The 24043-nt window shown below is 45.4% G+C and overlaps 1 protein-coding gene across 1 annotated transcript in view; it reads left to right on the forward strand.

Annotated features, from left to right (window-relative positions):
* Window positions 1–24043, forward strand: part of NFKB2 (nuclear factor kappa B subunit 2) — a 256667-nt gene that overhangs the window by 165253 nt on the left and 67371 nt on the right. Inside the window, exons 12-18 of the mRNA XM_086922228.1 lie at window positions 5575–5713; window positions 5822–5941; window positions 9477–9710; window positions 11612–11753; window positions 13682–13796; window positions 22905–23112; window positions 23432–23610. Coding sequence (XP_086778354.1) covers window positions 5575–5713; window positions 5822–5941; window positions 9477–9710; window positions 11612–11753; window positions 13682–13796; window positions 22905–23112; window positions 23432–23610 — 1137 coding nt within the window. The remainder of the gene's footprint in view (window positions 1–5574; window positions 5714–5821; window positions 5942–9476; window positions 9711–11611; window positions 11754–13681; window positions 13797–22904; window positions 23113–23431; window positions 23611–24043) is intronic.

The raw sequence follows: 24043 nt of genomic DNA on the forward strand, positions 1-24043 counted from the left end.
ATAAGACGGGCTGTTATTGACCTGGGAGGGGATGAGGGGGGGGGGGGGGGGGGGGGGGGGATGGGGAGGCAAACCGGATTGGGGCGCAGTCCAGGCTTGGGATGTGCACGGTCCACCATAAAGGTGGAAGTGACGGAGTCCCATCCAAACAAATCAATCACCATTCATTTCCATGAACCCCTCCAGCCGCCCAGTGTTGGTGTGCTCAGGCAGACACACCACTCGTATGTGGTTGCGCCGCCCCCACGCCTCCAAATCCTCGTTCTTGATGGCAATCGATTTGAGTATTTTTTCCATGCACTCACATTTTTTCGTGGCTTGGGTGGCACCATCCTCCAAATTAGAGATCCTGCCCTCTGCTGCTGTCAAGCGCCCCTCTTGTTGATCGAGCATGATGCCCATGGTGACTAGGTGCTTGTCGAGGGAGTCAAAGCTGGTGTCCAGGGCCATAAAGCCGTCTCTAAGTTCCACCAACATGGCATTTGACCTGGCCACTGAGGCCGCGGGTGCCCCGCCACCCTCCGCCATGCCGGATCATTGGGCCTCGGCGCCTCGGCCGGACTTCTCAGAGGACAGCTTGCGTTGTTTTGGGTCATCCCGGACCATGCCCTGGGGCCTATACCAGGCCTCTGGGCTAGGCTGCCTTCATAAACAGCGCAGCGCTAGTGTGATCAAGGGGTGCCGAGAGCCCATTTCCACTAGTTCCCAGACTCACAGTTATGGGGCCTACGAATGTGTCGCCCGTCTCGCTGTGTGTCCCAGTGTTCTTTTTCATTTAGGATGGCAGAGGAGGGAGGCTCAAACAGGAACCAATGCCCAGCGGATGCAACCGCTCAGGTGTGTTGCGGTACAGCGGCCCCTGGGAGCAACCGCGGCGCCCGGCCCTATGGCCAGTCCCCAGGCTCGGCCGTGGACCCTGTCTCCACGGGACCTCAGGGGAGCGCCAGCGATGTTAACTGCAGGTAAACTGAGGAGGCAGGTCGCCCAGTCTGGCATCGCTCTCCTTGTAATTGTCTTGCCCGGACTCAACCACACTGCTCCGGTTCCTCTTTCAGCGCCGTCCCTCAGTTCGTGCTGCCACTGCCGGCGCCATAATACGCAAGCCCTGCTTCACATGTGGGAGTAGGCCTCAGTGCAGCCAGTACTACAAAAATAGGAGTCCAGAGGGAAAGACAAACAGAACTAGGACGCCCTCCACTCTGTAAGCTAATCAACAACAACAGTCCTAGTTCTTATGGCAATATTCATTTATTGGACTGTAAACATCCATGGTCGAAATTCGTTATCCAAGGGATCTCTTTAGTCTCAAGATAATCCTAAGATGTTTCAATCTACTGCCTCTTTAAAACAACAACCTCTCTGATCTATACAGACAGGACAGCACAAACAAAAAATGTGTGAAAAGCGAGATGGCACCTCACGGGCGCACCACCAATGGGGCCCCTGGTTGGTACTCACCAGGATGGCCCTGTTCTCATCATCGGTGTCATCAAGCTAAAACAAAAACGTGTCTCGAACCCCAAAAATAAAAAGACAGTGGATGGTGCAGTGGACACAACTTATATGTGACACAACTAACAACATGTAACATTTAACATATAAGTCACTGCGCAACTAGGACAATAAACTTTACTTTCGTTCCTTTCTTTGTTGCAAACAGTAGACACACATATACTAAAAAAGGAGAGAGTGAATACTACCTATCGATTCACTCTCTACTTACAGCCGACATGTTTCATTGCCTTGGTTTCTATCAGTCAATTTCTTCAGGGCAATTCACTTTAAATGCCACTGCAAGAGACACTGAATCTTGGGTGCTGTAACACAAACAAACAAAAGTGTGGTCACCTGGTATCCCTCTCTGTGTTCTGCATACCAAGCTATATATCAAACCACCATGCTGTATTGGTAAAAAAAATTAGTGAATAAATGCCATTATTACCCTGCATGCAGTTTTGCCTCTCATACCAATCATGAAGTCATGAAAAATCGGAATCCAGCCCCCTTAGGTGAGCATGGTCCTTACTCCCCGTTAGAGAAGGTTACTGAAATGCAAAAAACACACACAGTGCATTCAATTATTTTGGTATTGGAGCCTTCTCCTACCTTGCGCAGTGTATACAGCCTAGACCAAGTTAAGCTAAAGGTTACCGGTGTCAGAGTAGCGGTCGGCGTCCTCTCAACCCTCGAACGCCGACCGAGTGCACCTCTGCTTATTTACCGGCTTTGGGGTCGAGTTTTGGCGCACTGAGATTGGTCCACGGTGTCAGATGACGCGGGACCTGACTGCCGGTTTTCAGATTCTCCGACTGGTCCCTGAGGTCGAGTTTCGCGCACTACGATTGGTCCGCGGTGTCAGATGACACGGGACCCGGCTGCTGGTTTTCGGGTTCTATGATTGGACCCAGGTTACTCTAATACTGGGTGCCGGTCTTCGGGAGACGAACGCGGCCATATGTAAACGGACCCTTATGCCTGGAGTTGAATAGGATCTAGAGGCCACATAAGTGTCACGTTATTTAATATGCGCCAATATTTTAATGAAAAATGCGCATAACTACACTTTCGATGTACGTATGGAGTAAGTCGCCTAAACGTGCACTTTATTTGACTAATATAGAATTTAGATGTTAGCGAATTCTACAGGATTACAGTATATTCAGGAATTGTAATTGCAGAGCCACCTAACACACTGTCCTCAGAGTGGTTGCCATGTTAATAAGGTCTATGGGCGAAGTAAGACTGGCAAACTGTTATTGGCTAATATGGACATATCGCATGTTCAGCCTAGTCAGATAAGATGTAGTGAATATCACATTTCTACTAATGTGGAAATATACAGCCTTATCAGGGAAGGTGTATTACATATCTCAATCTTAAGTGTGGATGTTATAACTTTAGATGTTAATTCATAAAGGTAATTTACTTTCGATTTAAGATGGAGAGGTACCAAGAGTTAGGGGGACAGTAGACTACTGCGCTAGAAAACAGCTACTCAGGTGGTTTAACGCAACTTGTTCCATTCCAGTAGTTCGTTCAGCCCTTTCTGTTCACTTTGCTCTTGATATATCCAGCGAGCTTCCTTGGTAATTAAGCGTCTTTCCACAGATTGCGCATCGCCCATCACTCTCTCCAACACTACCCATGTGAAAGTGTGTTTATTGCGGTGGCAATGTTGCACTAACTTCGTAGTCAGTTTTCCAATCCTTATTGTACTGACATGCTCCTGGATGCGGAGTTTGATCTTGCGTGTGGTGAGTCCGATGTATTCCAATCCACACTCACATTTTAGTCTATATACCACGTTGGTTGTATTGCAGTTACTAAAGTGATTCAGTGACCAAGTGTTTCCAGATTGAAGAGTCACGGTGGTGGTTTTCTTTGTCAAGGGGCATACTGAACAACTCCCACACGGGAAGTGTCCTTTAGGGATGGTAGTGTTCTCAGCTTCTGGTCTTCCAACACTTCTGGTGTGGACCAGTTTGTCTTTCAGGTTACTCGCTCTTCGGAAGGCAAACCGTGGTGGTGGCATCTTAAAATCCGCTGTTGAAAGTAGAGACCAGTGTTTCCTAATAGACTGGCGGATCTTTGTGGCCATGGGATCATAGGTCATGACCACAGGTAGACAGTCTGACTTTTCTTTGACTTGTGTCTCTAACAAGGCTGCTCTGGGTGTGTTCAAGGCTCTTTTTTGGGCTTGTTTGACTACTCTCCTTGGGTAGTCACGGGCTTCCAATTTCGAACTCAGAACTCCTGCTTGTTCCTTATATAGTTCAGTAGATGAGCAGTTTCGCCTGTACCTGAGAAATTGTCCTACAGGAAGATTGTCCCTTAGTGCTCTCGGATGATATGACCGGTATGACAGTAGTGAATTTCTATCGGTCGGCTTTTGATGCACACTTGTTCGAAAGCCCCCTCCAAATGCCTCAATGTCCAGATCAAGATAGACCGCATTTGTGTGATGATAATTCCAGGTAAAGCGAAGGCTCATATCTTGAGTGTTCAGCCAATTTAAAAATTGGACCAGGACTGCCTCTTCCCCTGTCCACAAGAGAAGCACATCATCAATGTATCGCCTCCAGAGGCGTATATGGCCTCTGAAGGGATTGATGTCAGATTCGATGATGTGCACGGTCCACCATAAAGGTGGAAGTGACGGAGTCCCATCCAAACAAATCAATCACCATTCATTTCCATGAACCCCTCCAGCCGCCCAGTGTTGGTGTGCTCAGGCAGACACACCACTCGTATGTGGTTGCGCCGCCCCCACGCCTCCAAATCCTCGTTCTTGATGGCAATCGATTTGAGTATTTTTTCCATGCACTCACATTTTTTCGTGGCTTGGGTGGCACCATCCTCCAAATTAGAGATCCTGCCCTCTGCTGCTGTCAAGCGCCCCTCTTGTTGATCGAGCATGATGCCCATGGTGACTAGGTGCTTGTCGAGGGAGTCAAAGCTGGTGTCCAGGGCCATAAAGCCGTCTCTAAGTTCCACCAACATGGCATTTGACCTGGCCACTGAGGCCGCGGGTGCCCCGCCACCCTCCGCCATGCCGGATCATTGGGCCTCGGCGCCTCGGCCGGACTTCTCAGAGGACAGCTTGCGTTGTTTTGGGTCATCCCGGACCATGCCCTGGGGCCTATACCAGGCCTCTGGGCTAGGCTGCCTTCATAAACAGCGCAGCGCTAGTGTGATCAAGGGGTGCCGAGAGCCCATTTCCACTAGTTCCCAGACTCACAGTTATGGGGCCTACGAATGTGTCGCCCGTCTCGCTGTGTGTCCCAGTGTTCTTTTTCATTTAGGATGGCAGAGGAGGGAGGCTCAAACAGGAACCAATGCCCAGCGGATGCAACCGCTCAGGTGTGTTGCGGTACAGCGGCCCCTGGGAGCAACCGCGGCGCCCGGCCCTATGGCCAGTCCCCAGGCTCGGCCGTGGACCCTGTCTCCACGGGACCTCAGGGGAGCGCCAGCGATGTTAACTGCAGGTAAACTGAGGAGGCAGGTCGCCCAGTCTGGCATCGCTCTCCTTGTAATTGTCTTGCCCGAACTCAACCACACTGCTCCGGTTCCTCTTTCAGCGCCGTCCCTCAGTTCGTGCTGCCACTGCCGGCGCCATAATACGCAAGCCCTGCTTCACATGTGGGAGTAGGCCTCAGTGCAGCCAGGCCTGCAGCGATGACTCTGTGCGCGTGGCGGGTGCTCCAGGGGGATAGATCGCGGCACTGGTGGTCACAGACACCGTTCCCTCATCTCTGCTGACATTTCAGCTGCAGCGACCGCCACCCGGGTGGCTAAATGCTGGGGAACTCAGCGGAGCTTCAAGCCAACCCGGCTATCACGGTCCGCAGCTTGGCCACGCCCCCCAGCACGAGACACTTAAAAGTGGAGCTAACTATGTAAATAATTGATTATAGTGTTGATGTTGTTAAAATAGGACGACTGGATTACAGTTGTGATGATGTCTTTCACTCTGTGTACTGTTCAGAACGATTGTGAACATCTTGTTTTCTGTTCGGCTGTCTTCTGGACCACCATGTCTCCAGGTGCATAACATATTGCTCACCTTCATTTCAGTATGCCATTGTTTTCCGAACACCCCCATACCACAAAATGAAGATTGACCGCCCTGTTACAGTGTTCCTGCAGCTAAAACGGAAGAGAGGAGGTGACGTGAGTGATGCCAAACAGTTTACGTACTACCCACTAGAGCAAGGTACGACAAATCCTAAGCCATACAAGGTTTTACATTCCATGGACCTAACTTAGTGGAAAGCTCTTAAGAGGTTGTTCAAATTTATCCAGTGTTGTGTTGTTCATGCAGATAAAGAAGAGGTTGAGAGGAAGAAAAAGAAGACTTTACCATCATTTCACCATCACTACGGTGGTGGGTCTCCAATGGGTGGTACAGGTGGAGGTGGTCCTGGATTTGGAATGGGTGGAGGTAAGGCTAGAGTGAAGTGAAGCTCCATAAAGCATGTCTAGTTAGATTTGCCCCCCCCCCCTTGACAACAATGAATACACTGCAGTTCTCCCTCTTTTCAATTTCTGCACTTCCTTGTTTGTAGCATACAAACTGGACAATGTTTGCCAGTCCCTAAGATAGGGATTGCAATGAACACTCTATTTTATTTACCTTGAAAATTCATTTTTTCTATTTTTCCAGCACTAACCGCACAGCATAAGCTTGCCCTTTTGACTTGCATTGTCTTCCTAATCATATTTTAGCCAACTTTCTTTTCTATAAAACTAGGCTTTTGCCTGTCTGACCAATATTCCTGACCTAGAAGATTTGTACAGTGTTCATGAGACGGAGCACCAAAATGAAATCCTTTGCTCCATGGAGAATTTGTTTTCTTGACCAAACTTACATATTTAATGAGCTCCATGTCAATCAAGTCTCCAAATGTGTTCCTGCATGATGGGAGAGGCCCAATGCCAAATGGTTATTATGCTGCCTCAAGCTATAAATCTTTTGAGTACCACGAGTTGTCTCTTCCTGGTGCTTTGTTACTAACACTTGCTGTCTCGGATGGCTGACTTTAGTTTTCCTTTTTAGACTACCTTCTCTAGAGTCATATTGTAAGTAATGGTTTTCATGAACTCAATCCCTAGGCGGCTATATTTTTAGTCGCCCATCTTTGTGAAGTAATGTTAAAGTTGCTCTTTACAGACCCTCCAGGATATCGCGATTTTGCAGTTTGCCGCGAAATCGGCACTTTTGTAAAAATGCTGCGATTTTTACAAAAGTGCCCGCGAAATCGGCACTTTTGTAGAAATCGTGTGGCATTTTTACAAAAGCCGCTATATCCTGGGTTGTCTGATTTAAAGCTTCACACGTGCGTGTAAAGAAAGTCAGGGACCGGGGCAACAGCGACCTGGAATGACATGGAATTAACTTACAGTGCACTGAAACCCCTGTTAAAACGTAGGCACTATCTAAACAGAATGAGTAAGTATGCTGCTGGACATGTTTATCAGCAGTGATCTATTATTAAAATGATGTCCTCTGCACTCACACCACATACAAAATGTCATACATACATACAAAATCAAACAGAAGTAAAAATAAAAAAAAGCTGGGTTCATTATCTGACGCGTGGCTTGTAAAATACAGTAAAGACCGGGCAAGTCACAGGAGGAGACTGCAGCGATCTGCCCCCCAGAGCCAGCAGCTGTCCTCCCCCAAATCCTGAACAAATTCGCGCTGTTTTATCTGTAAAAGGTGACCACTCTCGAGAAATATCACACTGCAGCGTCGAAGGAGGCTTGCGAGAGGGGAGCTGACGGGGATGACTGATGGAGTGAAGGGGGAGCGAGGCGGTAATTAATTATAGCCCCCTCCCGTAGTTTACTATCCTTCCTAAAATGACCATTTTCGAGAACCACACTTTACAATGCTCATTTACAATAAACCTTCTGTCAGCATTTAAAACGGATGGCTGATTCAATTGAGCTCTTCATCCTTCCAAAGTAGATACACTGGCACCAAGCAATTCAATACCGTAAAAGCCATTACACAAAACACATTATGGTCCAATCGGTATTTAACCACTTTTTTATATTGTTTGTGGTTACCTTTCTTCAGGTAACTGTTGTGTGTAATATCTTACTAACTGCCACAACGTAGTGACATATCGGTGACGTGTATATGTTTAAATTCCTGTAGGTCTTCTTGGTTGGTCAACTGAGGAGCCCCAAAGTCCAGTGCCGCACCTTATACACGCTCGAGGGAAACAAAGTGTCTACATTTTAAATAAACCAAATATACATAGCTTCATGTTGTTAAATAACTAAAAAAACGAAGATATCTGTGTTTGTTGTAGGAAAAATGGCCACATAAAATGCCGCAAAATTGCCGCTAAATTTCCATATTTGTGCCGCTAAATTTACATTTTTGTGCCGCTAAATTTGCTAATCCATGCCGCTATATCCTGGGGGGTCTGTCTTTAAAGACCTAAAATATTTGGACATTTTTTAGCTAAAGATTCCACAAAATTCTTAACATTTAACCCAATTTCGAACGCTGGTCCTGTTGCCAAAGACATAACAAGGTATATACTTCAAGTCCTCAGCGATAATATTGACATCACAACATGGGTGTGTTAAACTAGTCCATTTGCAAACATAAGTAGCTGCAGTCTGCATTTGCCAGACCCATCTAGCAGACATGGCTCATTAACCTATGTGTTGCTAGACTGACAAAAGCAAACCACGCTACAAGCACACACAACAAACATTTGTTTTCTCGTACACTAACCACACACATGGAGCTGTTGTGGTTTGCAAAACTGCAGTTCATAACCATCGTCATTTTGTATGTTATTTAAAAATATTATTAATAACAAAATGATTCAAGGTACAAAAAACCCAGTCATGTACAAAACGGTGTTTGTGAACCAAAATAGTAACGGAAGAACAAAAATATAGACACAAATAAAATCATTGCTTCAATTATAGCCAAGTACTCAGAATTTTTTTTTGTAAGTTAGTTTCGGGCCAAAAAAGCACAAGTATAAGCTTTTAGAAATTACCTTTTGTATTTCACAGATTTTACTTGACAGTGTGATAATCATGTCACTTTAACAAATATGAAACCGCCCACTGCTCCTCAGGACAAAGAAGGCAGCCATGCCATAACCTAATTCTCTTCTGTGACCTGCACATCTACCACCAAACCAGTATTGTGGCACCAATTTTGCTAATTTTAATATATTAAGTAGTGAGAAAGTCCTGTGGTGGTTAGCAGCCACCAGGTCCTCAATAATCCATGAATAAGAAGAGCAAGGGGTCTAAGGTGTTTTTCATCGGGGTCCCTGCCAAGAGGAGCAGAGCAGCCAAGAGGCAGGAGATTTGCTGCTGAGCAACTGCTTTATTTTAGCATCAGTAACGGTATGTTTATCTATTGAACACAAAGTATGAGTGGGCCACAGTATTTTCTATGCACTTGCCCACACTGCCCTTGATCTGCTTCTTAGCTGTGACTGCTACTACATCATGTTTGTATGGGAACAAGGAAGTGATCTTAAAAATAGACTATTTCTCTCGTAGTGCATGGCGCTGAAGTGATATGTAGACGTCGTGTTCACAAATATAATTGTGATCGATTCTGGGTTTGCAAAGGGTAAGGTTTGCTAGGGTGTTAAGATCGGGGTATGTGCCTGAGGTTAGAAAAAGGTGAGACTGTCCATTGCCCTGGTATCTTGGAAAATAGGATAATTTTAGTTTCCTGATGTTGAAACGTAAATCGGCAGTATATTAAAATTACCCCTATTCACAGCCAGTCAGGATTTATGTGAAAGATTTACTTTTTTATTTTTCGCTCTGTTTTAGTGATGTATTTTTTCTTTGACGCTTTGTTTTTTGCTTCTCTTCAAAGCACTTAATTGCGAGACTTATTCTGTAAGACTTCAGGTTATGTCTCCTTATTTTTGATGTTATTTTGCCTCATTTGCCCTGTTGACTTGTTTTCCTGGCAGGGGGCAACCCAAACTATCAGTTCCCTGGAATGACCCATGGGTTTTACCAGCTCGGCTCACATCCAATCGGAGGTCACCAGGGAAGCCTGCAGATGTCTGCAGACTCACCAGCCCAGGAAGTTCCAACCATGTCCACGCAGCCAGAGGAAGGCACACGAGAAATGGCGGATGGCTCTCAGAGAACCGTTCCCTCAGCAAATTCTACAGTACAAGACGGGGAATTGTTACGTCATGGTATGTTCAAAAGTATAATATGATGAGAAAATGTCAGCACTTGTGATGTTATTTCTTCTCCATATATATATAATGGGGGTTGAGGAAAAAAAGAATACTTTAACTTCCTTAATAGAACATGCTTCTTACTGGCAAAACCATATGTTACTTAAAGCAGTTGTCCTTGATGAGACTAAATACAGCCTACTTTAAACGGGATCCATTCTGCGCGATCTCCCCTCACCAATGTTGTCTGCCCTTCCAACTACATCTTCCGTCAGTGAGTTTTACTCCTCCTTCTCTACTAATGCAATGGATTCCCCTCTTTGCAGGATGTACTTTATCTGCTGTAGTCATATGTTCAGAGGCAGTGACATAATTGGCACACTCCATTTACATATCCTCCCCCACACCCATGGACGTGGTTGGTCCTTGCTTCAGTGCCAGTCTGTATCTCTCTCCCTCCAATAAAAATCTGTTCCAGTGACTTGTTCTGCTCCGCTGAACTGATATGACTTGCCGCTCTACATTAGGAGTGGTCTGTCCTTGCTCCAGTGACTTGGTCTGCCTCTCTGCAGTGGCATTGTCGTCCCTCTGCAATAACATGCAGTGTTTCCCCTGACTCAGAGTGGGCTTGGTCTGCTCCAAAGTCACGTTGTGTTACTCTGCAGTGATGTGGTCTGTCCCTACTCACCACCTTCCAGTGCAATACAGTGGTTGGTTTCTGCTCTAATTACTCTGGTCTTTTTAGAGTAACTGGTTTGTCACTTTGGAGTGACAAACCAGTTGCACCAAATTGAGTGGTTTGGGCCCCACAGTATTTAGACCTGTAAGTAACAACACCTACAAAAACTATGTAATTAAATAACATGTACTCAAACCGGTAAATAATTATAGATACATCGTTGTCAATTTCATTGTGTTGAGGGTACTGTGATGTGTAATTTTACCTGTAAGATGAGGTTCCAATCCTTGAATTTGGTGTGGTTTTCATGAATGCTGTCTCAGTTATGGATTGCAGAGTTAACCATAACTTCTGAATGTCATTGGGTCTTTGGTTTTAAGTGCATTGCTGAGGTTTCTATTTTTTTTAACCTATGTTAAGTTGTTCTAATGAAAATTACCCATAACTTCCCTTTAACCATTTTTCCCCATTATATATTTCATAAAGGCAGCAAAGTATGTGGTGTTCAGGTGAACACCGATTTCTTGTAGAAAGCATATATGCAGCAATCTCAGAGGCATCCTGGTTTATCATTGATAAAGGATGTGCAGTAGAGCTAGGGTTCGGAAGCCAATGCTCTAATCGGGGATTATAATTACAAATGATTTATTCCACCTACAAGAACTTGGGCAGAGCTGACCCTTTCTTTTTGGATGTTTCTTCTTGCAACACAAAATCATCTACACAGTTCCAGTGGTTATATCCTTTGGGGTGAATTAACTATACTATATACTCTGCAATGGCAGCTCTTAAGAGACCGAATTCTACCAGTTTCTTTATAATGGCCTCGTACTTTAACCGCCTCATCATGCCATGGGAAGGCGCACCATCAGCAGTCCTGTTGTTTTACTCCCTCATTGGGGATGATGTGAATAGTTAACTTTCCCTTGTGCATTATACCAGTGGTCATTGCATAGTGTGATCTGATACTATAGTCTGATTAATCCCGTAGCTTTCTGCATTTAAAAGCAGCCATTTTTTGTGTATCAAAATGTTCTCAACATCTGCCACAAATGAACAGCTGCAGTGATTTTTTTTTTTAATGTAGACACTTATGGATTAACTAATGAGCATGTAATTCTGACCTTTGGACACAAGAAACTGGTCAGTCTGTCCCAAGCTACATATATGCTGTACGAGTATGCTCTTTAAGATCCTATCGACGATGTAGTCTGACTGTCTATTTTTTCTTTTCCAGTGAGACTATATAACATGAGTCTCTACTCATTAGTGCAGCGCACTTCCCGGGCCCTGCTTGATTATGCTGCCACTTCAGATGCACGCATGCTTCTGGCTGTCCAGAGACACTTAGCCGCAACTCAGGATGAGAACGGGGACACGTAAGTCAGTTTGGAAAGTGAAAGCAGCCATAAGAGGCTCAGAAATGTGCTTCTGAACTGTTTATCATATGCATGGTGTTACACCACAAATGAATTAATATATTCTAGTACCCGGCCTGCACATGAACTCTTTAACTTGCTTGTGTTCATTCTTTTACTAATTGCAATACTATCTGTATGTACTGTTCTCAACCTATCAATCTTTACGCAGACCTCTGTATGCTGTAGACATGACCGATTATGATCTACTCCCAGCTCCAATACATTATTTGTATGCAGTCCATGCAGTTATTTGCTGTGACCCTTGCGCAGTGTTGGCCCGACCAAGGCGGTGTGCCTCGACCTCCATGTGCTCTTTTCTCTGGTCTCCGTGTGCTACTCTCGCCCTTCCCCTGTGCACGGTGGCCCTTGATCCCAGAAATGGTGGCCCCTGACTCTGTGCACTGTCAACCACTGACCACTGTTACCTCCCGACCTGTGTGGTCTGTGCTTCGAACCCAGTGTGCTTCTGGTCCCAATCTCTCTGATAGATTGTCCCCTGCCCATATGCTTTTGGATTTCACCAAGTGATTTATTAAGCTGTTTTGCCCACCACCTTGACTAGAGCACAATCTGCATTGTAAGTCATGCACAAAGATGGTGGAACCCCAGGGTTCTATGTGTTTATTTGAAATTGTTTTGAGAGACAGCAGAGATGGTGTCCTGTGCCTAAATGTATGAATGTGGTCAGATCCACTGGCTCCCATTTTCTCTTTTCCATCTGTTGAGCAAATTGTTTTACTTGAGTGTCTGCTTAAGGAACAAACTGTCATAGTCAGACCTAACTATAATGTAGTTTCAATGATGTTTTGTGCCTTTTTTACAACTCCAGCCCTCTTGCAGAAGCTTGAATGTTTTAATTACCCTGTATTATTCATTTCCTTTCCAGCTACACTAAATGAGACATCTAGGCATATCCCACATTTAAACAGCAGTGCTCTTTGTTAGTCTGGATACTATTGGCTATGATTAGGAGTACTGTTCTATTGGAAAGTTTTAAAAAATGTATCAGAATGTCAAGTTGATGAGACACAAAAGTCCAGCAAGACCTCCACTGTTACAGACCCCCAGCGCTTGCTCCTGGGCCAATTACCCCCGGAGCAAGCAAGGAAACAGAGGCTACTGGCCCACGATTCTTTGGTTAGTTCGAGTGGGGGGTGATCCAACTGTGAGCTGACCTGTATGTGCAGTAGGTGCGGCTTCCGATGGTAGTGGTATCACATCTTGTATCAGTCTTGCTACTGTCATTGATCCAAATTTAAGTACTTCACCCTCGGTTATCTTTGTTATCTGTGCTGATCAAATAGTATTGGTGAGACTTTGTGGCAGTCATGCCACTGGTGCTGATCAAAATGCCAGTAATGCGCACCCTGGTAGTCCATGCTGTTAATGCTGAGCTGGAGGGGCCAATTCAATACGCAGGTGCTTCTGATGTAGACAAAGATGATACAGAGTCTAAATCAAGGGTTTCCCATGATGACACTGTGGACCTTGAGAATATATGTGCTCCACAATTGTTGGTCTGTTGTTGATGCCATCCCCAGATGTAAACTGTACTGCCCCTTTGGCTGACATGCTGTTGGTGCTCATGCCGCCTCTGGTTCAAGCATTCAGGCTGTTATTTATAAGGCAAGCTGATCTTGCTGTCGCCGCTGATTCAGGGGTTGTCTGTACTTTATTAGGGGCTAGCTATACTGACATTTCTGCTATTGCATCAATTGTAACCTGTGACTTCGTTGCTGAGCTACATGATTCTGTACTGTGCTCTGGTTGGATTAAGTGTGATGTTTGCTTTCACCTGAATAGCATCACCTTGCGCTCTGACGCTGTCATTAAGCTGCACCCCGATAGCCTTAAAGCCCAACTCTTGACATTTGCATTCCCTGCAGGCCTTTGCACTTGGCCATCATTCATGGACAGAAGACGGTTATCCAGCAGTTGGTCCAGGTGATAATGAGCATTCCAAGCCAGGAGATCCTCAACATCGCCAACAACCTCTGCCAGGTATTCATCATGCAGCTAGGGGAGTTGTGGAGCAGGGTGCGAGGGTACGCAGGAGATGCATGCCAGCTGTAACTTCAGAGTGAAGGAACCTTGACTCTATTAATCACGCTTTTGATACTATTCTTTCCTCTTCTCATTCTTTTTCGTGTTATTGCCTACAGGTTTAATTTGTGCAGAAAAATATGCTTTGTTCTCTGCGTGGTCTGAGCTTTAATATCTAGTCATTTTTGCAAAAGTTTACTACACCTCTTCCTCTGTTGTCAGACCCCTCTTCTGGTGTGAGTATATTTAGGGGTTCTTGTAAAGGGAAAAACAGACTACACAGTATGTACTGTGTTGTAAGAGTGATGAAGTAATATGAGAGCCAGAAAGTCCTGCTAAGGGGACTGATGTTATGAGACTGCTGTAAGAGAGGGGGGGTAATGAAGATATGTGGATCAATTCAGGGAAGGCTAGATGAGGAGCCATCTTTCACGAAGGATCCTCGGTTACACCTGGATGAGAAAGAGAGACCTCATTTGCTGGCTTTAAATGGGGATGGGAGTCTTGATCCTCTGTAAATAGCCAGAGAAGGACCATCATAATGTTTTCTTTTCCATGTGCTTTCTGGTCTTGTGACAGTCTGTATCAATGTTGCAGGAGTGGCAGACTTCACAGCAGGTCTTGATGTTGGCTGTCTGTATGTGGTGTGCTTGAGTTCACCACTTCGGTGCAGACTATAACTATGATTTGTCTGGTAAAAGGAGCCAGCGCATGTGTGAGATGTTTGGTCCTTGTAAAAAATCAGTGTTCGAGGCATGTGGGCTGCTGAATTCATATCTTGTGCATAGATCGCCGCCTAGTGTTGGGTCCGGATGATTGCACTTGTTGTCTTGGAAGAGTCTTCGAAGTATCACGAGATAGGTGACTCCACCCCTGGACTACAGTGCACATGGGCATCCTCTCCATCCTCAGATTGTTTTTTTCCGCGATTGGGTTTGGATACAAACTCCTATACTCCAACTTTGGAATCAAAAACAAAACTTTTCTAAAGGCCAAAAGGCCTTCGATTCGACGGTATTGTTCTCGCTCGGTACCTCTCTACTCGATCCAGCCTTCCTTCTCCAAGCAGTCGTCGACGCGGGCCGTTGGGCCTTTTCGACGCCACGTGAGCCGACCGCTGATGGAAAGAAGCCCGTTTAAAAGATGCCCACAATACCACTCCAAGTTCCCACATACTGATAAGCACTCAGTATGCAGCAAGTGCCTTTCCCAAGACTATAAGGAGGAAAGCTGTCCGGCCTGCGCACAGTTTCGATCCAAGAAAACTATTCTGAACCGACGTACCACCAGGCAAGAAATGCAGCGACAGGCACAAGACCCGGACAACATCTTCGATGATGACCAAGATCTACAAAAAGCACCAGACTCGGACCTAGAGATCGTCACCGTAGAAGACTACTTAGACTCCGATGACGACATCCCACCGGGGCAAATCGTGAGTACCCTGCCCCCGACACCATCTACCCTGTTAACAACGGCTCCGGTCAAGGCATCGCCAAAGGGCCTTAGCCAAGATCATAAAAAAGTTTCACTTGCCCCGCCATCCGGCTCGGCTCTGAAACCGAAATCTTCCGAAACCCCAGGTCCCTGTAACATCATCCCAAAGAAGGTTCCAAAGCCAAAGAAGGTCGTCGACCCGAAGGGCGTCGATCCGAAAACGGCCGCACAGCAAAAGAGCGTCGAGCCGAAAAAGACTACCGACCCCAAGAAGGCCGTGCAGCCCAAACTTGTCGAGCCAAAAGTGGTTGTCGACCCGAACAAGGCTACCCAACCAAAGGGCGCCGAACCAAAGAAGGTCGCCGACCCGAACAAGCCTTCGGCACCAAAATCTGTTGACCCGGCAAAAGGCGCCGTACCTAAGCCCGGGTCGAAGCCAGAACGACCTATCGGCCCGAAGACACCGGCTCTGAAAACACCAGTCGATCCAAAAAAGACAATCGACTCGGAAAAGGACACTCATCCAAAAAAAACGACACCAGTTGATCCGAACAGGAACATCGACTCTGAAGAGGACACTCCTCCGAAGAAGCCTACGGAGCACAAAAAACGCATCGACCCGAAAGTCACGGTCAACCCGAAAAATGGCCCGAGCCGAAAAAATCGGCTGCTAAACCAAAAGTCGTCGACAAACCAAGGTCGAACACTAAACCCAGGACTGTTGAGGAAGAACTCTTCCACCCAGATCACTCTGACGACCAAGCAAAAATTTATATTAACCCAGAGACTGGTAAAGTTACCATCCTGCATAGGATAAAGAGGCCTTTGGACTTTGAATCTCAGTCCCCTATTCCACTGTAGAAAAAGGACTTTGGGACTTCTCCTTCTAGACCCTTCATTCCTTTTCAACCTATCATGCCTACTACTCCTTTTAATCCATACACTCCTTATTCTCCTTCTCATCACGGGGACGATGAAGGTAACACAGGGGATGAGCCACAGCCTCAATATTACTTCCCACAGGACCCTGAACCACAAGAGGAACCATGGGAAGAGCCAACTGACCCTTACAACACCCATCCCATCCCTGATATGTCCTCCTATCCTACTAAGCCATCACCTACTGATGACAGCGTAGTTTTTAATCAACTCATAGACAGGGCTGCACAGTTCCACAACGTGGATATGCATAACGACCCTATTGAGGAAGACGTCTTGTTTGACACCTTCCCTACATCAGAAAAAAGTGTCAAAAGACTTCCCATGTTAAAGGGAGTTCTGAAACATGCACCTGACATATTTAAGGATACAGCCAGGGCACGGGTAATCAACCCCAGAATAGAAAAAAAGTATATGGCAGCTCCTACAGATCCTACTTGCATCAAAGGACAGTTGCCACTTGATTCCCTGGTAGTGACCAACGCACGTAAAAGAGCCAACTCCCAAACCACTGGGGAGGCACCTCCCCAGACAAGGAGTCAAAAATACTAGAGGCATCGGGGAAAAGAGTAGCAGCACAAGCCTCCAACTAGTGGAGGATTGCTAATACACAAGCCCTACTGGCTCTTTACGACAGGGCGCATTACGACCAGCTAGAGACCCTAATGCAACACATACCTGAGCCTTTCAAAGCACAAGCCCAAGATCTCATACAGGAAGGAAAATTCATAACAAACGCCTCCATCAAATGCGCGCTTGACGCAGCAGACACTGCAGCTAGGTCAATCAACACTAGCGTTCTACCTTGCAGACATGCATGGCAGCGCATTTCTGGCTTTAAAAATGAGGTGCAGTCCACTATCTTTAACCAACCTGTTAATAAGGATTTTCTATTTGGCCCTACTGTCGACACCATTTTAGATAAAATGTAAAAGGACACAGAGACGGCAAAATCAATGGGGGCATTGCAATTTCAGCAACATAGGGGCTCCTTTCGTCGTTCCTCGTACAGGGCAAATACACAAAGACATACCTCACAAACAACGGCCTCATATAAAGGTAACACACAAAGTTCCTTTACCAAAAACACTACCAGGGGAGGCTACAGAGGTAACAATACCAAGGGAAGAGGTTGTGGAGGCAATAACACCAGAGCCTCCACTGCCTCAAAATAGTTACTCTATTACACGGCCTCCAGACCACTTAACACCGGTCGGAGGCAGACTCCAACAGTTCCTACCTGACTGGAACGCAATTACCACAGACAGGTGGGTGAGAGAAATTATCCAGTCTGGCTTCTGCCTAGAACTGACTTCTACACCACCAAACATACCACCCAGACATCGTCCAATGTCCAGAGAACACATCACCCTGTTACAACAAGAGGTGAACTGCATGCTAGAAAAGGGGGCCATAGAGCAAGGCCCTTTCCAACAGCAAGGAACAGGAGTATACTCCCTATATTTCCTTATTCCCAAGAAGGACGGCTCTCTCAGACCCATATTGGACCTCAGACCCCTAAATCAATACATACTGTCAGAGCACTTTCCTATGATAACATTACAACAAGCGCTCCCGTTGCTACAACAAGGGGATTTCCTAGCAACACTGGACCTCAAAGATGCATATTTCCACATACCCATCCATCCAGCCAACAGAAAATACCTCAGGTTCACAATAGAAGGTCAACACTACCAATTCAAGGTTTTGCCCTTCGGGGTTACCACGGCTCCAATAGTGTTTACAAAATGCTTAGCGACAGTGGCAGCACATCTAAGGAGGCAGCACGTCCATGTGTACCCTTACCTGGACGATTGGCTAATACAAGCAATATCGTACCAACAATGTGCAGCACACACGTCTCAGACAATCCAGCTGCTACACAGCTTAGGATTCTCAATCAACTACACAAAATCACATCTGTAACCGTCCCACATACAGCAGTACCTGGGAGCCACCATAAACATCTCAGTGGCAAAGGCATATCCAAACTCAGCAAGGATAGCCAGTATGCAGACACTCATTCGCAAATTCCTGCCAAAGCACTCTTTGCCAGCTCAAGTCCTCATGCAACTCATAGGCATGAGGGCCTCCTGCATATTCATTGTCCCCCATGCCAGACTTCAGATGCGCCCATTGCAGGAATGTCTAGCACGGCAATGGAACCAGGCTCAAGGACAACTAAAAGACCTAGTGTTGGTAGACAGTCGCACTCACAACTCTCTGCAGTGGTGGAACACACAAAACCTTTCCAAGGGGCGACTGTTCGAAGAGCCGGTTCCACAACTAGTACTAACAGCGGACGCATCACTGACAGGCTGGGGAGCCCATCTCCTTCGAAACACAGTACAGGGGCTCTGGACAAACAGCTAGCAATATTCCTAGCCCTAAAAGCATTTCAGAAATACTTGTACAGCAAGACGGTGTTGATCCGGACGGACAACATGACCGCGATGTACTATATCCAGAAACAGGGAGGAACGCACTCTCCACAGCTGTCCCATCTGGCACAAAGCATCTGGAAGTGGGCGATTCCCCAAAACATTTTTCTCCTAGCAGAACACCTTCCAGGGAAGGCCAATCAAGTTACCGACCTGCTCAGTAGGCACAGCCAGCAATTACACGAATGGGAGATTCACCCCAAGGTCCTCGAGCCATTCTTCGAGGAGTGGGGTCACCCAGAAATAGACCTGTTCGCCACAATAGAAAACTCGAAATGCCAATACTTTGCCGCCAGGTTACCACATCCATTGTCACAGGGCAATGCGATATGGATGAACTGGTCAGGCAGATTTGCGTACGCTTTTCCCCCAGCACCACTGATCCCGCTGGTGGCACGCAAACTGCGGCAACACTCCCTCACACTAATCCTAGTTGCTCTCACATGGGCGAGACAACCATGGTACACAACGTTCCTGGAACTCTCAGTAGTTCCCCATCAAAGACTGCACCTTGCACCTCATCTTCTAACTCAGAATCATGGAGAAATCAGACACCCAGATCCCAATCAAATGAACCTAGCGATCTGGCTCCTGAGGTCTTAGAGTTTGGATACCTTAACTTGCCCCCAGATTGCATGAATATCATTAGGGAGGCAAGAAGACCAACTACTCGAGCGTCCTATGCAGCTAAATGGAAAAGATTTGTTATTTACTGCACCAATAACCAAATCAACCCCTTAGATGCTTCAATACAAAAAGGTTTATATGTTACCTGCTGCACCTACAAAGATGCAACTTAGCATACTCTTCAATACGGCTACACCTCGCTGCCATAGCAGCATACCTTCAAAACAGGCAACACCTTTCACTGTTTAGAATACCAGCAATCAAAGCCTTCATGGAGGGTTTAAAAAGGGCGATTCCTCCTAGGCACCCCCCTTCCCCAGTCTGGAATCTTAATATAGTGCTTACCAGACTCATGGGCCCTCCTTTCGAACCTTTACATTCATGCGAACTACAATTCCTAACGTGGAAAGTTGCATTCTTGGTAGCCATCACCTCACTCAGAAGAGTGAGTGAATTACAAGCGCTTACAATTCAAGAACCTTTCATGCAGGTACATGCCAACAGGGGGGTTCTTAGAACAAACCCTAAATTCATGCCTAAGGTTATATCCAATTTCCATATCAACCAATCAATAGAACTGCCAGTGTTCTTTCAAAATCCACAGTCAGTAGCTGAGAGAGCCCTGCACACACTAGACGTAAAGAGAGCTCTACTTTACTATGTGGAGAGAACTAAATCCTTTAGGAAAACAAAGCAACTGTTTGTTGCCTTTGCACCACAACACAAAGTGAATCCAATTTCAAAATCAGGAATAGCCAGATGGATAGTTAAATGCATTCAGATATGCTATCAAAAGGCAAAACGCACTTTAACCGTCCCCCCCAAGAGCACACTCCACTAGCAAGATGGGGGCATCCATGGCTTTCCTAGGAAATATTCCTCTTGAAGATATCTGTAAGGCAGCCACATGGACCACCATACACACTTTCACAAAACACTACTGTGTAGATGTGCAAACAAAACAGCAAGCTGCTGTAGGCCAGGCTGTCCTCAAAACTCTTTTTCAAACTGCTGCAGCTGGCACAGGTAGCCACCGCTAGAGGAGATACTGCTATACAGTCTATGCACAAGATATGAATTCAGCAGCCCACATGCCTCGAACGGAATATGCTACTTACCACTATGAATCTGTTCTTGGCATGTAGGGCTGCTGACATTCATATCGCCCGCCCTCCTCCCCGGTGCCTGAAGCAGCTGCAGCATTCTCTCTGGCATGGCCATCTCTTACTTTACTATCTCCATCTCTGCCACAATGGCTAAAAACAATCTGAGGATGGAGAGGATGCCCCCCCTTTAATAAAAACATGTTTGGAAAAAAAAATAGTGCTTCTTCCCCTCATTGAAAAATTCCAGTTGTGCTAGTACTGTAAAGTGACATTGAAGTTCAGTAAGGGAATGTTTTTCACATTCAGGAACGTAAAAGTCTTGCCATAGCAAACCAAACCCTTTGAGGTTTGAACTTGAATCCTAGATTTGACTTTACTTTCTTTAGCTTTAGGAGACTAGATCTCTTACTGTTGTCGCTTTTCTTTTCTCCTTGTATGTGCTTCCTGAAATGTAATGTTGTCTGGGTTGTACACTTTCAAACTTCTCATGAGAGGCTAGTTGGTGTCAGTTTGTGATCTGTCACAACCCTGCCTTGACACCTTCCCTGGTGCTATTTTCCGATCCTTTTCCTTTTTGCTATATTTTATTCCAAACTGTTTTCTTGTTGTTCTAACCTGTTTTTATGTTCATTGACAGAGCACGATTAGCCATATTTTATATAATCTAGCCATGCTTTACCCTCCGTTTGAGGTGAACATCTGTCAATGGTTCATCTCTTCGCACTTGTCACCTAAGTACTGCTTCCTCTTTTCATGTTTGTGGATACCACCTATCTTCTCTTTGAGCCATTCTCTTTATGGCCCCTCCTGCAACATTTTTTCTATCATTTTGTATTGATACACTTTTTCTCATTCCTCCTTAAACCCATGTTGAATATTTTCTGCCTTTCCCTTTCGTAGTATCTGCTTGCTTTTGCTGGCAGTGAAGCCCTAGGGCTTTCACTGACTGTGCTATGAGTGACAAAGTAAGGTCAATCAAGACACCACCTATGACGTGCAGAAAGTTTCTTAGTAGGCCACGGCAAGACTTGGCCATTGACATAAATGGACCCATGCACAGTGGGAAGTCGTCAGTGTACATATTCATTTTGATGAATATTTTTTCAAATCTGGAAATTGAGGTGATTTCCAATATTGAAACCAAACCTGTTGTAACATTTCTGGATAAGACTTTCAGCAGAGAAGGGCTACCTTATTCCATACTTATGAACAGTGGTCCTCAAGTAATCTAAAATGTAGATGCAAAAAAAAAGGTTAAGCATTAATTCACAAATTGCGGTGTATTTAGTTTCCTAATGGCCTTTTTGAGCGTCTTAATTGAACAATGTTATCTAGTCAACTGCCATAAATTTCAAGCTAATCATGCATTGAGGAGCTCATGAAATGGTTGGCGGCGTGTATAACGACACTCCATGTAACCACGGGGAACACCCCATTTAAAATGTTACTAGGAAGAGAGGCAAATACTGTTTTCTGGTTAGCTGAAGAGTGGAAAGGATAAGAGTGTTATGGAACACAGGAGAGATTTTTGCAAACAAAATGGCTTGGATAGCTCAAAGCAAGGCAATTTATGATGTATGCAAGGCTGTGTTTGAACCATGTGTAAAGGCTGGTGACTTAGAGCCTGATTTGGAACTTGACGGACAAGTTAGTCCATCACAATGATGACGGATATCCTGGTCCACCGAAATATAAATCCCATTATATCCTAAAGGATTTATATTTCGGCCAACGGGATATCCGTCACTGTTGTGGCTGAGCAACCCATCTGCCAGGATCAAAATCAGGCCCTTCCTCGTTGTAAAATTTCCCTTGGTAAAAGAAGGATCGAAAGTTTCTTATTTTATACTTTAGTATGTATTCGTATCCTGCTGTGCTTGATGGGGTTTTTGATTTTTGAGTTAATTCCTTCAGGCTTTAGGATCTTGTCGGGCTTGCTCATATTAGTTTGTTAAAGAAGGGAGATATGTGCTATAAGCTTGCGTTCGCTGACAGTGTCACCCTACCAGGCGTGTCATCAACAATGTTGTACTGTAAGTTCCTTTTCAGTGCTGCTTTTGAATTGTATCAGTTGAGCTGTGGGTGAGACTTACAATGAAGTAGCTACAGTACCCGAAAAGACTTGATGGACGTTCTTGCTTGGTCTTCACACATTTCTACTCATCCCTTTTTTCCATTTTCCTTAATCATACTATTTGCATTAAGCTCTCTCAAGTAAATTATACTTTCCTTCATATCATTCTCACTCCCTTTGATTCCTCTTTCTGATCACCTTATCTGTCCTTCCATTCTGTGTCAGCTCTACACCCGGCCTGTTTCAGTTCCTGCTTTGTTTACTGTGTTGTTACATTATCCACTTCAGCCATGTCTGATTTCATTCCAAAACTCTTTTCCTAGTGTTTTTACTCCCTCTGGTTTCCTGCATGTCTTGTTCCCATTCTGTTTGCAAAATCCACAGACCATCCTGTTGAAGTTTCCAGTGTCAGTGTTAATAATCTGTATTTTAACATTCACAGACCCCTCTTCACCTTGGAGTAATCACGCAACAGAAGAAGTTGGTGGAGTTCCTTCTGCAGGCTGGTGCTGACCCCACCCTTCTTGATCGCTCAGGAAACTCAGTGTTGCATTTGGCTGTTCAGGCAGGAGATGATGAGATGCTAAAAATCCTCCTGAAATACCTAAATGTTTCCAACATGTACCTTCTGAACGAGCCCAATTATCATGGTATGTGGCAAACACCAGTTGCATCTTAGCTGTTTGTTGTACTATCCAGGGCAACTTCTTCTCGTCATAAAGTGAATTGCTCAATTTTATGGTTCACCACCAAAACTAGATGCTCATTCCTGGATGCCACATTTTGGATGAAAACAGTAGGAACAACTGCCAAGACTGTTTAGAATAACATGTCACGGTCTAGGCATCCTCTGCATAGCAGTAGAAGCACTACAACTGCAGACATTTGTTTAAGAGAGTGTGAGTGTGTGTATGTATGTATGTATGCATGTATGTGCATACATTTTAACTATGAATTGTGTTCTTCCAGGTTTGTTCCCTGTACATTGGGCTCTGAAAACCAAGAATGAGAAATGTCTGGACATCCTAAACCTACTGGTGGGGAAGGGAGCCAATGTAAATGCAGCAGAACGCAAGAGTGGACGGACCCCTCTCCACCTTGCTGTGGACATGGATAACATCAACATAGCAACCTACCTAGTGAAAAAGGTATGGGACAAATTACAAACAGACATTAAGATGACTTAAGAGTGTTAAAATCACACCACACACACGGAAATGCCTCAACAGTGTTGAAATCACACAGCCAATGCTTAATTTGAGTCAGTGGTCGGCAGTGGAACCCACCGGCCCTCATTTATGGGACTTGTGGGGTCCACCGCCACTTATTTTTCTGTATTTAGACAATGCAAGAGAGATGAAAAAACACATAGAGGAAAGAAGAAGGAAGAGAAGATGGAAAACAGTTCAACAAGGGAGAAAGCAGGACCCTGCAAGAGTGTGTTAATGGAGCAGTGAGTGTTTGGTATTAGATTAAAGAGGCATGAGGTGGATTCAGTTCTACACAGCCTTGGTATTCGGCATGGAGACATATAATAACACTGGCCACCATCTTTTGAGCAGTGCATTTGGGACCCACACT

This window comes from Lissotriton vulgaris, chromosome 5, assembly GCF_964263255.1.
Source record: "Lissotriton vulgaris chromosome 5, aLisVul1.2, whole genome shotgun sequence".
NCBI lineage: Eukaryota > Metazoa > Chordata > Amphibia > Caudata > Salamandridae > Lissotriton > Lissotriton vulgaris.